This window comes from Ostreococcus lucimarinus, chromosome 10 (genome assembly GCF_000092065.1).
Source record: "Ostreococcus lucimarinus CCE9901 chromosome 10, complete sequence".
Taxonomy (NCBI): Eukaryota; Viridiplantae; Chlorophyta; class Mamiellophyceae; order Mamiellales; family Bathycoccaceae; genus Ostreococcus; species Ostreococcus sp. 'lucimarinus'.
In genome coordinates, this window is record NC_009364.1 from 499,525 (window position 1) to 513,615 (window position 14,091).

The following is a 14,091-nucleotide window of genomic DNA, read 5'->3' on the forward strand; positions in this document are numbered from 1 at the left end:
CGCGTCGTCGCGCGTCGTCGCGTCGCCCGTCGCGCGCGATCGAGCCCTCGCGCGCGCGCGATCGATCGTGCGCGCGCGCCGTCGCACCTGTACAGCCGTATGGCGCGCGTGCGCGCGGGAACCGCCGCCGCGCTCATCGCGATGCGTCGCGCAGTGCGGCCGCGGCACTCCGACGCGCACCGCACCGCGCTCGCACCGCTTCGCGCGCCGACGCGCGGCGCGCGCGCGCGCGCCACCGTCTTCGTTCGTCCGCCGCGCGCGCGCGCCGCGCGACGCCCCGAGTCGCGCGCACCGACCGCGCGCGCGCGCCGCCGCCGGAACGAACGCGCGGAACGAACCGCGATGGCGACGCGACGCGACGACGCCGCGAGGCCGCCGCGCGAGAACGTCATGGTGTTCGTCCGGAACTTGCCGTACGATTGCGACGACGACGCGCTGGAGGCGACGTTCGGGGAGCACTTCGGCCCGATCAAGGAGTGCTGGGTGGCGCGCGAGAAGGGTTCGACGACGCACCGCGGGTTCGGATACGTCAAGTTTGCCATCGCCGACGACGCGCGAGAGGCGTGCGAGAAGTCGGGAAAGGTTGAGATGGGAGGACGTAAATTGGCCATCGTCGTGGCGAAGCGGAAAGAGGAGGGGGGGTCGGGAAAGAGATCGAAGACGCCGGCGGAGGCGAGCGGAGGCGAGCGCGCGGAGGCGGAGGCGGAGGCGGAGGCGGAGAAGAAGAAACGGGAACGGAAGAGCGCGGACGCTGTGAAGAGGGAACGCGTGAAACGAAGCGCGGGGAGCGGTGCGATGGCGACGAACGCGGCGGTGCGCACGGTGGTGCTGGGCGGGGTGAGACTCGGCGGCGAGATCGAAGGCGTGGACGCGGAGGCGGCAAAGGAACTCGCGCGCGCGTGTGGGGAGGTGGAGACGATCACGGAGCCGTGTCCGGACGACGTGATGAAGTTAGCGAAGATTCGTGAGGATGGGTGCAAGCGCGGGGCGATGTTGGTGGTGTACAAGGATGAGGAAACGGCGCGAGAAGCCGTTCGGGCGTTGCACGGGAAATCGCCGAAGGCAAAGTCGCATCGGAGACGGAAGAGTAAAGACACGGACGCGAAAGACGCAGACGAGCCTAAAGAGTACATTTGGGCGCGTGCGCTCGGAGGTGAAGGTTCGAAGCCGAAGCAATGGCGCGTCATCGTTCGTAACTTGTCGTTCAAAGCGACGAAGGAATCGATTCGAGAAGCGCTGAGCGCCGCGGGCTTTGTTTGGGACATCAACGTGCCGACAGATTTCCATGACAAGCCCAAAGGCTTCGCATTCGTGACGTATACGTGTAAATCCGACGCGGACAAAGCGGTGAGCGATTGCAATGGGGTGGAAATCGCGGGTAGGCAAGTCGCCGTGGACATTGCGTTGGGGAAGTCCAAGTACCAAGCAGAGCAAAACGCGGCGGCAAAGACCGCGCCGGAGGTTGCTGAGGATGAACCGAAGACAAATGTTAGCCAGGACGACGATGATAGAGGCGACGATAGATCTAGCTCATCTTCGAGTGACGACGAGGACGAAGAAACTCAGGAGAAGAATATGATGTCTCGACTACTCGGCAAGGTCATCGCGGAAGCTGAGCCGGCGAGACCTGAGCGAAAACCGATCGCAGCAAAGAAACAAGTAGCACCGGATGTCAAAGCGTCGAATAGCAAGGACGGTCAGGATCCCGCGTGGCAAGGACGCAAGGGCGTCGATGCGGATTCAGGCGAGACGCCAGAAAACGTCACCGTATTCGTGCGGAATTTACCTCTCGAGGCGACGTGGCAACAGCTGAAGGAAAAGATGATGAAATTCGGTAAAGTAACGAGCTGCAGAGTCGTGAAGGATAAGACCACGGGCAAGCACACTGGAAACGCGTTCGTTGATTTCACCAATGCGAATTCTGCAAACGCCGCCGTTGAGGCGGGCGAAAGCGAAAGCGCCGGTATTTTCGTCGCAGGACGACCGATCACCGTCGCCCTCGCGCTTTCCAAGGCAGAAGCCGCTGACATGATGGCTCGACAGGGTGCGAAATATCGCAACGCGAACAAACACCGTGATAATAGAAATCTGTACTTGGCGCAGGAGGGCGACATTCACGAAGCGTCCGCAGCCGCTGACGGCGTGAGCAAGAGCGATATCGACAAGCGTCGACGATCGAACGAGGAGCGCCAGCTCAAGTTGAAGAATCCAAACTTTTTCATCTCGAGAACGCGTCTGTCGGTGCGGAATATTCCGCCGGAAATCGACTCAAAGACGTTGAAAAAGATGTTCATCGAAGCCGTGCAACAACGCGCGACGCAAGCCGTACCGAAGGTGTTGCACGCCAAGCTTCTGTACGATAATGAGAAGATGGATGAAAACGGCAAGCCTAGGAGTAAAGGTATGGGATTCATCGAGTTCACAGAGCACGAGCACGCGCTCACGGCGTTGCGAGCGTTGAACAATAATCCGAACGCGTTCTCTCGCGCTCGGCGCCCGATCGTCGAGTTCTCCATAGAAGACGCGCGAGCCGTGCGTAAGCTCGAACTCAAGGCGAAGCAGCGCGAGGGACAACAGAAAAGGGCCGCGAGTAAAGACGAGGACAAGCCTCGAGGCGCGGAGCAAGCGGCCAAACGCGTGGCCAAGAAGGAGAAAGCCGCGGGCGTCGCTCCAAAGCGGCCGCGCGACGACGCCAATCGGGCCCCAAAGCCCACATCCCGCGCCGACGCCGACGGTGACGCTAAACCGCGCGACAAACGCGGTACGAAACAGCAGCCCTCGAAACCCAGCGGAGGTGCGCCGAAGATGCTTCAGCGCGCCGCCGAGGCTAAGCGCGAAGACCGAAACGACGCGCGCCGCAAACGCGAGCGCGAGCCCGAATCCGTCAAGCCAAAGAAGAAGCCCCACGGCGCGGACAAGCGCGATCGCACTGACGACCTCATCGATCGATATTTCTCCGCGGACGCCAAGAAAGGCGGCGGAGGTCTCAAGGATTGGCTTTAACGCGCGTTCGGCTTTAGCCTTCCCGACGTCTTGTAGCAACCAACCCCAGAGAAACACTCGTTTCGACACACCCGCGCGCGCGGGCCGTCATGGCGCCCGCGCGCGCGCGCCTAAAACGCATTTTATGCGTTATCGGTGTCTGCTTCTTCGTCGCGCCGCGGCTGGCGCGCGGCGCGTCCACGAGCCTGTCCCGGTCGGAAATCGAAGCGCTCCGAGACGAAGTCAAAGAAATGTTCACCGACACGCTCGAGTCGTACAACGTCCACGCCTACCCCGCGGATGAGCTGAAGCCGATGTCTTGCGAGGGTGTAAACACGTTCGGCAGCGAATCGGGGTTCGCGGTGACGCTCATCGACGCGTTAGACGCGATGGTGGTGATGGGGAACAAGACGGCGTTCGAGCGCGGCGTTCGAGCGGTGATCGATAACACGAGATTCGACGTAGACGCGCACGTGAGCTTGTTTGAGATGAATATTAGAGTCCTCGGCGGACTACTGAGCGCGCATTTGCTGGCGAGCGATGAGGCGACGGGGTTTGGGATTGAGTGGTACGAGGACGAGTTGCTGGAGCTGGCGAACGATTTGGGTGAGGCGTTTCTTCCAGCGTTTGAGACGAAGACGGGCATACCGTATGGTGCGGTGAATTTGAAGTACGGTGTAGAAGTGAATGAGACGACCATTACGAGCACTGCTGCGGGAGGCTCGTTGATTTTAGAGTTTGGGACGTTGAGCGCGTTAACGGGGGATCCGCGATTTAGGCGGGTCGCCGAAGCCGCGTTGGAAGCGTTGTGGGATCACAGGAGTGACATAGGCTTAGTAGGTGCACATATTGATATCGAAACCGGACAGTGGACGCAAGCCGAGGCGAGCGTCGGGGCCGGAATCGACTCATTTTACGAGTACATGTTGAAGTCATACATTTTGTTTGGTAACGAAAGGCATTTGGAAATATTTGAAGAAGCGTACGCAGCGGTAGAGGCACACGTGCGGTTAGCACCGTGGTACGTCGAGGCCGGTATGATGACTGGACAGTTGATTAGCTCACGATATGACTCGTTGATGTCGTTCTGGCCCGGCTTACAGGCGCTGTATGGTGACATCGAAACCGCGACGACGACGCACGACGCGTTTTTCCAGGTGTGGAAACATTACGGTTTCACACCTGAAGGCTTTGACGTGCGGACGGGGGCGGCGATTCCAGGGCAAAAGCCGTATCCTCTGCGCCCAGAGCTCATCGAAAGCACGTATTTATTGTACAAGGCCACGGGCGACGTGACGTACATCGCCTGTGGTCGTGATTTTTTGGCGAGTTTGCGTTTGCTCAAGACGAATTGCGGTTACGCTCACATGGCGGACGTTTCGACGCAAAAGCTCGTGGACAAAATGGAAAGTTTCTTCTTATCGGAGACGTTGAAGTACTTATATTTACTCTTCGACGCGGCTTTAGATCGGGAGAACATCGTGGATGGCGGGCCGTATCCATATTTGTTCACCACAGAGGCGCACATTTTACCGCTCAAACCGGGCATTGGAGCGAGAGACAATCGCGGTCGACCGTTTCGAACGTTTTCATCCATTACGACGACGGCGGCGAAGAATACTGCGGCCTCACTCGTGCGATCGATCGTGCGTGGCGGATCTATGGTGATGAAAAATATGCGAGACGACGACGAGCCGGACAAGCGTACGCCGGACAAGTTTTGCTTGTATCACTCGCTACTTTGGCAAATCGGACTCAAGCCAGCGCCCGAGCGACCGCACAATTTAACGCAGCGCCTCGAAGGGCTCACGGGGCGCCCTGACGGCGTGCGCACGTTCATGAGCACTGTGCAGGAGTTTTTCGAACGCATGAAACGTCCAGATCACCGTCTCGCGGTGCGTCTTGGCTTGAGTTCGTTGGTGTCACACGAGGAGGATGTCATCGTGGCGAGCCGCTTGGCTGTCATGCTCGAGCGCACACACAAGTACTTACGCGAAGTATCTGATGAATATTTTGACGGTCGCATGTGTGCGTCCGTGCAAGAGTTTCAACTCATCGCCACGAGCGACACCGCCACGAACGACACCGTGGAGATCGTGTTCAAGACAAAGACTTCGTACCAGAAGGCGAGCGCGTGCGTGGGAAAGGCGCTCATCCGCGTGTTGGGGACGCTAATGCACTCATACGCCTACGACATCGGATCTGTGTACGATTGCGCGGTGTCGCAAACGACGTACATTCCGTACACAGACTTTGAGGATCCCAACGCGAGCGGCGACAACGTCGAGACAGACGACGAAGAAGAACGCGACTATGACGACGACGACGACGACGACGAATACGAGCCCGTAGTTACGGAGGATGACGTCCTTTAGGTCGTGCGACATGCGTGAGCTACTTGTGATATCGCGACGTTACACAAACACTTCTCTACAGACTACAGCGATCAACTCGCGTGCATTTCCTCCGTCGGCACCGCCAACAACTGCACCTCTTCCCCTCCGTCGACGTCCTCCGTCTCTTCGTTCTGTCCCGTCGTCGCCGGAAGCGTCTGCAAATCGCCGACGATGCTCGTCGGTAACAGACACGGCGCGAAATCGTGCGCCACCGCCCCTAAATTCGCCAATCGATTCACGTATCCCGGAACGCTCTTCCCCGTCAAAACTTTGACCATCGTTTCCGTAAACGTATTGCAATTCCGTTTCAACAAATCGTAGCTCGGTCCCGGAAAGTCGCGCCGCAGCGCCTCCAACGCGTCCGCGAACTGATCCTCCGTCAGCAGGCTCGTCCCGATCTCGATCGTCTCCCGATACTTCGCCGGGTGCGGCGCGCTCTTGGGCGCGATGTCGAACACGCCGGTGACGTTCGCGTCGTCGTGGTACCCGAACGCGTACTCCCGGTCGTAGATTTCCACCGCCGAGTGATGGATCCCGAGTCCGATTGGATACGCGAGGTCGTTGTAATTCGCGTTTAGATCGTACACGTGCACGCGCACGGTCGTCGTCGACGCCTCGGTGAATCGAGACGCCGTCGACGCGTCGTCGTCGCGCATGTCGAGCGCGCGCGGCGTCGCGATGTGACGCGGACGGGCCCGCCGCGCGCGTCAGTGCGCGACGCGCGCGCGGCGTCGCGGCGCCATGACGATACGGTGCGCGCGCGACGGCGTCCGGCGCGAAAGGTCTCGCGCGACGCGAACGCTCGACGCGACGACGAACGACTGACGACGACGAACGATGGGGAATTCTTTGCGCGACGTAGATTCTTGCTGATGGTGAACAAGCAGGGACAGACGCGATTGGCGCAATACTTTGACTCGAATCTCACCGCGGACGAGCGGCGACAGCTGGAGGGAACGATCGTTCGAAGGTGCATCGCGCGCGGCGCGGATGAGTGCGCGTTCGTGGAGCATCGAGAGTACACGGTGATTTATAGACGGTACGCGAGCCTGTACTTCGTCGTCGGGTGCGAGGGAGAGGAAAACGAGCTCGCGATGTTGGAGTTCGTGCACGGCGTGGTGGAGACGTTGGACAGGCACTTTGGAAACGTGTGCGAATTAGATATCATGATGCATTTGGATAAGGTGTATTGCATGCTGGAGGAGATGGTGATGTGCGGGAACGTCGTGGAGACCAACAAACAGATTGTCATCGCGGAGGCGAGTAAGGCGATCGACGTGCAAAGGGATGGAGGTTTTCCGAAGTAGCTGTATTTCTAATTAATTGTGACTAGTGTTCTACAGTAGCGTACGTTACGCGTATTTCCCGCGCGCGTACGTCGTGATGCGCGGGGACGTATTCCCGCCGCGCGCTCGTCTGTGAAACAGACTCAGCGCCCCCGATTTGACAGCCATGAAGAGGATGAACGCAAACATGGAGAAAGTCCGCGCGCTCATCCAGAACACATCGTAAACGGTAAACACGTCTTCACCCGAATTCAGCGCCTTGCGCAATCGCGACGAGGCTTCGTCGCGCATGCTGGACGCGTCTAAGACGCTGGCGAGAAATTCCGCCTTCTTCGTAGCGGCGTTCAAGTCCGGTTGTCGCCGCTCGTCACTCGCCAAATAATACGACGACAAGAATTCTGACACGTGAACTTCGTCCCACGAGTCTTCACCGCCTGCGGTGCGCTCGTAGCAAGATGGACACAGCGACTTTGGCGGGAATTGCACCTTGGGATGCGACGGGTCGCTCTTGGCCAAAACGTCCCCCGTTCGAATATTGACTTCGTTGGGGATCTCCTTCGCGTCCTCCGCCGCCAAGCGCGCGTTCACGATGTTGTGCGCCTTCCATAACCACATCGACGCACCATCCGTGCGTTGGATGAAATCACCGAACCCAGTCGCCGGGCTCTCGATGAGCGATAAAAAGTGCGTCCGACACTCTTCGCACGGAAAAAAATGCCGCACCCATCCCTCGATGGCGTGAATGAATTCCATGTTTGTGATCGACGATCCCGGAACACGAACCGCCAGGGAGTGCAAGAGCATCCATACTCCGCACGTGTATCCCCGCAAGCCCGCAACGCTGCCGGCGCACTCGACCCATTGCGGGACGATGGTGACGTCTTCGCCTCGCGGCTTGCCGCAAACTCGAACATCCAGCGTGAGCGCCGCGCGAATCATTCCCGTCGTGGCACGTCCATCCTTTGGCCACTTGTCATCGAGCGTGGTCAGCAAATTCGTCAAACCGCGGTGGCAAGTCTCGATGGGATGCGTCTCGCTCGCGAACGCGAGAAAGCTCTCGAACGCCTGTCGTGCCTCGGGCGAGGACACGAATACGGCTTCCGACGTCATCTGCGCGTACATCTCGATCGTCGCGCGTTCTAAATCCGCTACGTTCGCGAATTTCGTCCACGTCACCTTGCTCCCATCTCTACTCGTCGCCTCTTCTCGCCCCCGGCGCGTGATGAGACGTTCCTCGTCGCTCCTCCGCGCGTTCTCCACCGCCCTCGCACCCGCGCCTCGCGTCGCGTACGTCGTCCCCAATTCCTCATCCACCCACTTCACCACTTCCGCCGCGACGTTCGTCCGCGTAAACTTCTTTAACTTATCCATCTCCCGCCGCGCGAACGCGCCCGGTTCGCCCAGCAACACCGTCGGATACGACGTCGCGCCGAACGTCTTACACATCGCTCCCTCCTTCGTGCAATCCACCGCGTACGCCGCGACGCGATCCTTTATCGCATTCGCCGCTTCCGCGAACTCCGGCGCGAAGTGTTGACAGGCTCCGCACCACGGCATGTAAAACTCGACCACCGCCGCGTCGTCGTCGGCGCGCGCGTCGCCGCCGCCTCGCGCCGTTCCCAGCGTCCCGAGCGTCGCCATCGTCAGCGCGCGCACGTCGCCGCGCGGCGCCGCGGGAGAGACGCGCGCGGTCGTTTCCGAGCGTTCGCGCGGGAGCGCGCGCGCGCGCGTCGTCGTCGCGCGCGCGAGCAAGGCGACCGAGACGCAGATCATCGTGATCGCAATCGACGCGCGCGCGGCGCGTTCGCGCGCGCGCGATCGACCGCGCGGCATGTCGCGCGCGCGACGAGCGTCACTACTGTATGTTACAACGACGGCGTCACTCTCGCGCGTCGCGCGCGGCTCTGACGCGCGCCGCGCGCGCGACGGCGCTCAGCGCCGCCCTGGCGCCGAATATAAACGTGCGACCGCCCGCGACCGGCAGCGACGCGCTCGACGCCGCGGCGTCGCGCACGCGCTTCGCCGGCGCGCGCAGCGCGTCGCGCATGGTCGACGCCGCGCGCGCGCGCGCGTCCCTCACCGCGCGCGTCTCGTCTTCGTCTTCGTCTTCGTCTTCGTCTTCGTCTTCGCGTCCCGACAAATACGCCGCCAACGCCGCGGCGCTCACCGCGAAATCCTCGCCCCCGACCGTCGCGCCCTCGTCCACGATCGTCGTCGGCACCTCAAACTTTCCTCCCCGCTCGACGAACTCGACGTCGTACCCCGCGCTCGTCGCGAGCAGCGCCAGCGCCGCCGGCGGCGCCGCGGCCACCGCCGGCATGTCCCGCGCCACCTCGCTCACCGCCATCGCCGCCCGCAGCGCGTCCTCCGCGCTCTCGAAGCACACGAACGCGTTCGTCGCGCGCGTCGCCGTGCGTCGCGACGTCGTGTACACGGCCTCGCGCTCGGGGTCGTCGAGGTCGAACACGAGCAGATGAATCGCGTCGAGCGACTCCCACGCCGCGCGCGCGTCGCCGTCGCGGCGCGTCGCGCGCGCCGCGCGACGACCGCGCGCGCCGCGTCGCGACGGCGCGCGCCGAGCGACGATCGCGCGCGGCGTCGCGCGGCGCGACATGGCGCGTCGCGCGATGCCGGCGCGAATCGTTCGGATCGATGCTCGACGCGCGGCAGTGCGCGACGCGGCGCGCGCGGCCGCGTCGCGATGAGCGTCGACCCGGTGCTCGTGGTGTACGGCGTCGTCGTCGCGCGCGCGGTGTGCGATCGCTACGGCGCGCGCATCGCGAGCGAGTACGACGTGCTGCGGCGACGGTTGCGACGATTTTCGCGACGCGTCGCGCGCGCGGCGAACGGCGCGGTGGCGAAGGCCGCGGGCGCGCGCGACGTGGAGAGCGCGCTGCGAGATCTGGGGGACGTGAACGCGGCGCTGGCGCGGTTGGCGACGGCGCTGGGATTGGGGACGGATGGAGGCCGCGCGCGGTTTCGGGCGGCGCTCTCGTACGACGAGGGAAAGTGCCCGCGGTGGGCGCCGACGTTCGCGAGGAAGGCGTTGGCGGAGTGCGGGGTGGACTTTGAGGCGGTCGGCGTCGATCGCGAGACGGACGCGCGCGAGGGTGGGTCGGGAGGGCGATGGCGACGCGCGGCGTACGGGTACGTCGCCGAGCCGCGGCGACGAGGCGAAGACGGGACGAGCGGCGAGGGGGAAATCGTCGCGGACGAGGGCGGCGTCGACGGCGAAAACGGCGAGACGAGCGACGAGGACGGGTTCGAGATCGTGCACGTCATTCGTCGGGCGACGTTCGAGGAGTTTTATGGTTCGTTAAAGCCGACTATTCAACAGCTGGCGATTGATTTGGACGCCGAGCGCCGCGCGGCGAATCGCGCGGCGACGGCGTCTTCGTCCGACGGCGTCGACGCCGCGGGCGAAGGCGAGGACGCGGAGTGTTCGATATGCATGGACAACAAGCTTCAAGTCGTCGTCAATTGCGGACACGCGTTTTGCGACGAGTGCCACGCGCGTTGGCTTCGAGTCTCCATGACGTGCCCGATCTGTCGAGAAGTCCTACCGCGCGAGCTCGACGACGAATCCGACGCCTCTTTCGCGCTCGTCGATTTCGACGACGTTCGCGACGCCGTCGCGCTCGCGGCGCGCGCCAACCGTCGCCTTCTCGCCGACATCGCCGACGACTGGCGCGTGGAGACGCGAGACGTCGCCCCCACCGAGGACGAAATCGACGACGATTTGCGTCGTCGCGCCTCCCGTCTCGCCGCTCGCATCGACGCCCTTCCCGCCGTCGCCGAGCGCGACGACGCCTTCGCGCGTTTCGCGCGCTTCGCCGCCTTCGCCGCGGGTGCCTAGATTCCGCGCGACGCGTTGTAACGAGCATCATCATTCAATCGCGCTCACTTCGCGACGCGTCGCGAATCGCCATGCCGCTCGCGACGACCGCGCGCGCGTGATCGCGACGACGACGATGCCGAGCGACGTCGCGCTCGACGCGGACGACGACGCGCTCGCCGCGCTCGACGTGAACGCGGCGATCCGCGCCGCGCGCGACGCCGACGACGACGCGCGACGACGCGCGACGGCGACGGCGACGACGACGACGACGACGGACGCGCGGTGCGTCGCGCCGACGCGCGCGCGCGCGCGACCGCACGTGTGGATCGACGTCGTCGGCGACGAGGGGGCGATCGTGTCGTGCTCGCGCGAACGGCTGCGACACGGCTTCGCGGGGACGCTGGCGGAGGCGGCGGGCGCGGGGATCGGAGACGTCGCGCCGACGACGCCGACGAGCGACGACGCGGGGGCGGCGTGGAGGGTGAAAATGACGGCGCTGAAGCGCGTGTACGACGGGCTGTGCGCGATGGACGCGTTCGAGCGAGGGTATAGGCAGGGAACGCGGCGAACGGCGCCGATCGGAACGCCGCCGCCGCAGACGGTGGAGTATTTGAGTCGTGGACCGGGGTATCGCGGACGCGATCGGGGTGGGGATGAGATCGATGAGGAGAACGATGTGGACGCGGTGTACGAAAAAATCGCGCCGAGGATTCGCGAGGCGCTGTATTCGTTTCAAGAGGAGGGCGTGCGGTTCGCGTTGCGCCGGCGAGGCAGGGCGCTCATCGCGGATCAAATGGGCGTGGGGAAGACGCTTCAGGCGATCGCGATCGCGGACGCGTACAGGGACGCTGGACCGTTACTGTGCGTCGTTCCGGCGGCGATGCGATTCGTGTGGGCGGACGAACTCGAGCGGTGGTTGACGGATATGACGCCGCGACAGTTGAGCGTCATCTTCGGCAGTTCGGACAAGTTTATGCTCGACAAGCTCGCGGCGGAGAGCAAGACGGCGAAGACGTGGACGGGAGGGCGACGGGTCGTCGTCACGTCGTATCACATGCTCGCGCCGCTCTTAGAAGAATTCTTAGCCGTAAAGTGGGGATGCGTGATCGCGGACGAGAGCCACACGATGCACGTGAGCAAAAAGTACGGCGGCGACGAGACGAAGCTCACGGACGCGGCGTGGCGATTGATTAAGCGCGCCAAGTACGCCGTGCTCACCACCGGGACGCCGTCCCTCACGAAACCCTTTGACATGTTTTACCAAATCGACGCGCTGCGGCCGGGGATATTGGGCAAAAAGTGGGACTTCGCCGAGCACTACTGCGACATTCAATTCGATCAAAAAGGACGATCGGACGTCTCAGGCGGTTCGCGTTTACTCGAGCTCCGCACGTTGCTCACGCACACGACGATGGTCCGTCGATTGAAACGCGACGTCATGCGCGACTTGCCGCCGAAACGTCGGCAAGTGGTGCCGATCGACATCACGCAATCGATCGCCCGCGTGGGCGGGCCGAAAATTTGGTCGAAAATCGCAAAGGTGGCGCGCGCGCCGCGAGACGACTTGCGCTACGACGACGGCGAGGACGACGATGCGGGGAATATTTTAGAAGAGGACGACGAACAGGACGACATAGAGTACGTACTGAATCAGAAAATAGGCGAGCTCGAGCGGGGCAAGCGCGTGAGTGTGTCGCAAATCGTCGGCATGCTCAAAGTCGAGCCGATCGTCGAGTGGTTGGAGAGCGGCGTGCTCAAGGATGACTCGATGCAATTCGTCATCTTCGCCCATCATCAAGCCGTTCTCGACGCGCTCGAGCGCGAAGTTTGCGTCAGAATCCAAAACCAGAATCGTGGCTCATACGTTCGCATCGACGGTTCGACACCTTCGGACGAGCGCAAGGTGTTGGTGGACAAGTTTCGCGAAGGCGCGCAGACGCGCGAAGACGGCGTCGTCGGCGTACGCGTCGCGTTGCTCTCCGTTAAAGCAGCTGGGACCGGATTAGATTTCTCCACCGCATCGTGTGTGATTTTTGCCGAATTGCCGGACGACGCGTCTTTGCTGGAACAAGCCGAGGATCGCGCGCATAGGCGAGGGAACGACAGCGGCGTCAACGTTTACTTTCTTTGCGCGCGAGGCGGCGCGTGCGCGCACGACGAAGACAGATGGGCGCGTCTAGAAAGTCAATTGGATCTGTGCAGAGAAGCTTTGGACGGGGATGGAGAACGCGTGGGTTTGAACGTCGAGGCGTACGGGACGCAAATAGAACTCGAGGCGACGAGAAAGAGTGCGTTTTCCGTCGCCACGACGTCCAAATCCGTCGCGACGGAGGTCGTCGCGGATGCGCTCGAATCCGCGCCCGAAATGAAGACGGAGGAATGTCCGATGTGGTTTGAAGTCAGCGCTACGAGTGGACGACTGCATTTGCACGGGAAAGCGGATGGGAGCGCTCCGCTCGGTGCGAGCGTGAGTCGGTCTCAGCTCACACGCGCTCGCTTGTCGGCCAAGTACGCGAAGGAGCTTCCCGAGCCGCTCGCGAGCGATCCCATCGCCTTTGCCGCCGCCGTGGATTTCTCCAATACCTGGAACGCGATGACTGCGCGTGATCGTAACTCGATACTCGCCAGGCAACAGCCAGCGCGCGCGCACGAACTCAACGAGCTCGCCGAGGCGCTCAACTCCAAAACCGCCGCCGCCACGTCCGCCACCGGATCCACGACTCGACATGGGCGATTAGTGCCGTTACCGAAGGAGGCCGATTGGCGCACGATTGTCGTAACCGACATCGCGAAGGCGGGTAGGAAGTACGAGATGCGCGTGCCATGTCGATTCGCCGAGGGAACGTCCCGGCGTACGTTGCTGTGCTTGCACTGCGTGAGCGACATAGATCGAATCACGACGGATGTCGCGAGACGCGTTGACTTGTTTTGCGGCGAAGAGTGCATGCGCGTGTACGATCAAGGTTCGCGCGCATCGGCGCTTCGTCGCGCGCTCTTCGCCCTCGAGCGAGGCGTGTGCGTCGAGTGTAAACTCGATTGCGATGCGCTCGTGAAGAAGGTACGCGTGCACAGAAAGCGAAGCAAACGCGTGGCTGAAATCTTGCGATTCGCGCCCGCGTTCGGCGAGCGAGGAAGCAAGAGTTATCTCAACAGACTCGCCGAGAAGCCCTCCGGCGGACGCGCGTGGGAGTGCGATCACAAAATCGCCGTCTTCGAGGGCGGCGGCACGTGCGCCGTGGAAAACGCGCAGACGCTCTGCGTGATTTGCCACGCCAAGAAAACCAAGGCGCAAGCCAAGCAACGCGCGGCCAAACGCAAGCGCGTCGCCGACGCCGCATCTATCCGACGCTTCCTTCCCTCCGTCACCGCCCTGCCCGATTCTTCCGACAGCGATTGCGTCGTCGAAGACGCCGGCGACCTTCTCCCGACGACGACCTCGCGCGTCGTCGCTCGATCCCATCCCTTCGTCATCATCGCCTCGTCCGACGACGACGTCGACGTCGACGTCGACGTCGACGATTCAAATCTCAACCCTTGCTTCGCGCATCCTTCGCGCGCGACGCCGTCGCGGTCTTTGTAATTCACCCTC

The 14,091-nt window shown here is 62.5% G+C and overlaps 7 protein-coding genes across 7 annotated transcripts; 5 read left to right on the forward strand and 2 right to left on the reverse strand.

The window, feature by feature from the left end:
• Nucleotides 1-390: 390 nt before the first annotated feature.
• OSTLU_26255 (predicted protein) lies at nucleotides 391-3,003 on the forward strand (the record flags this gene model as incomplete). The annotated part of the gene is made up of 1 exon (XM_001419981.1): nucleotides 391-3,003. One exon carries the CDS (start codon nucleotides 391-393, stop codon nucleotides 3,001-3,003), a length of 2,613 nt encoding a protein of 870 aa, XP_001420018.1.
• Nucleotides 3,004-3,212: 209 nt separating this feature from the next.
• Nucleotides 3,213-4,520, forward strand: OSTLU_1860 (predicted protein; the record flags this gene model as incomplete). Its single annotated transcript, XM_001419982.1, has 1 exon — nucleotides 3,213-4,520. A coding segment is annotated over one exon (1,308 nt), but the record flags the coding sequence as incomplete, so codon positions are not given.
• Nucleotides 4,521-5,521: 1,001 nt separating this feature from the next.
• OSTLU_7793 (predicted protein) lies at nucleotides 5,522-5,980 on the reverse strand (the record flags this gene model as incomplete). Its single annotated transcript, XM_001420158.1, has 1 exon — nucleotides 5,522-5,980. A coding segment is annotated over one exon (459 nt), but the record flags the coding sequence as incomplete, so codon positions are not given.
• A 270-nt stretch (nucleotides 5,981-6,250) lies between these two features.
• On the forward strand, nucleotides 6,251-6,685 carry OSTLU_26258 (predicted protein; the record flags this gene model as incomplete). Its single annotated transcript, XM_001419983.1, has 1 exon — nucleotides 6,251-6,685. One exon carries the CDS (start codon nucleotides 6,251-6,253, stop codon nucleotides 6,683-6,685), a length of 435 nt encoding a protein of 144 aa, XP_001420020.1.
• Nucleotides 6,686-6,730: 45 nt separating this feature from the next.
• Nucleotides 6,731-8,305, reverse strand: OSTLU_26259 (predicted protein; the record flags this gene model as incomplete). Its single annotated transcript, XM_001420159.1, has 1 exon — nucleotides 6,731-8,305. The coding sequence occupies one exon, from the start codon at nucleotides 8,303-8,305 to the stop codon at nucleotides 6,731-6,733; it is 1,575 nt and encodes a 524-aa protein (XP_001420196.1).
• Nucleotides 8,306-8,495: 190 nt separating this feature from the next.
• OSTLU_93376 (predicted protein) lies at nucleotides 8,496-10,520 on the forward strand (the record flags this gene model as incomplete). The annotated part of the gene is made up of 1 exon (XM_001419984.1): nucleotides 8,496-10,520. The coding sequence occupies one exon, from the start codon at nucleotides 8,496-8,498 to the stop codon at nucleotides 10,518-10,520; it is 2,025 nt and encodes a 674-aa protein (XP_001420021.1).
• A 115-nt stretch (nucleotides 10,521-10,635) lies between these two features.
• On the forward strand, nucleotides 10,636-14,082 carry CHR3517 (predicted protein; the record flags this gene model as incomplete). The annotated part of the gene is made up of 1 exon (XM_001419985.1): nucleotides 10,636-14,082. One exon carries the CDS (start codon nucleotides 10,636-10,638, stop codon nucleotides 14,080-14,082), a length of 3,447 nt encoding a protein of 1,148 aa, XP_001420022.1.
• Between the last annotated feature and the right edge of the window lie 9 nt (nucleotides 14,083-14,091).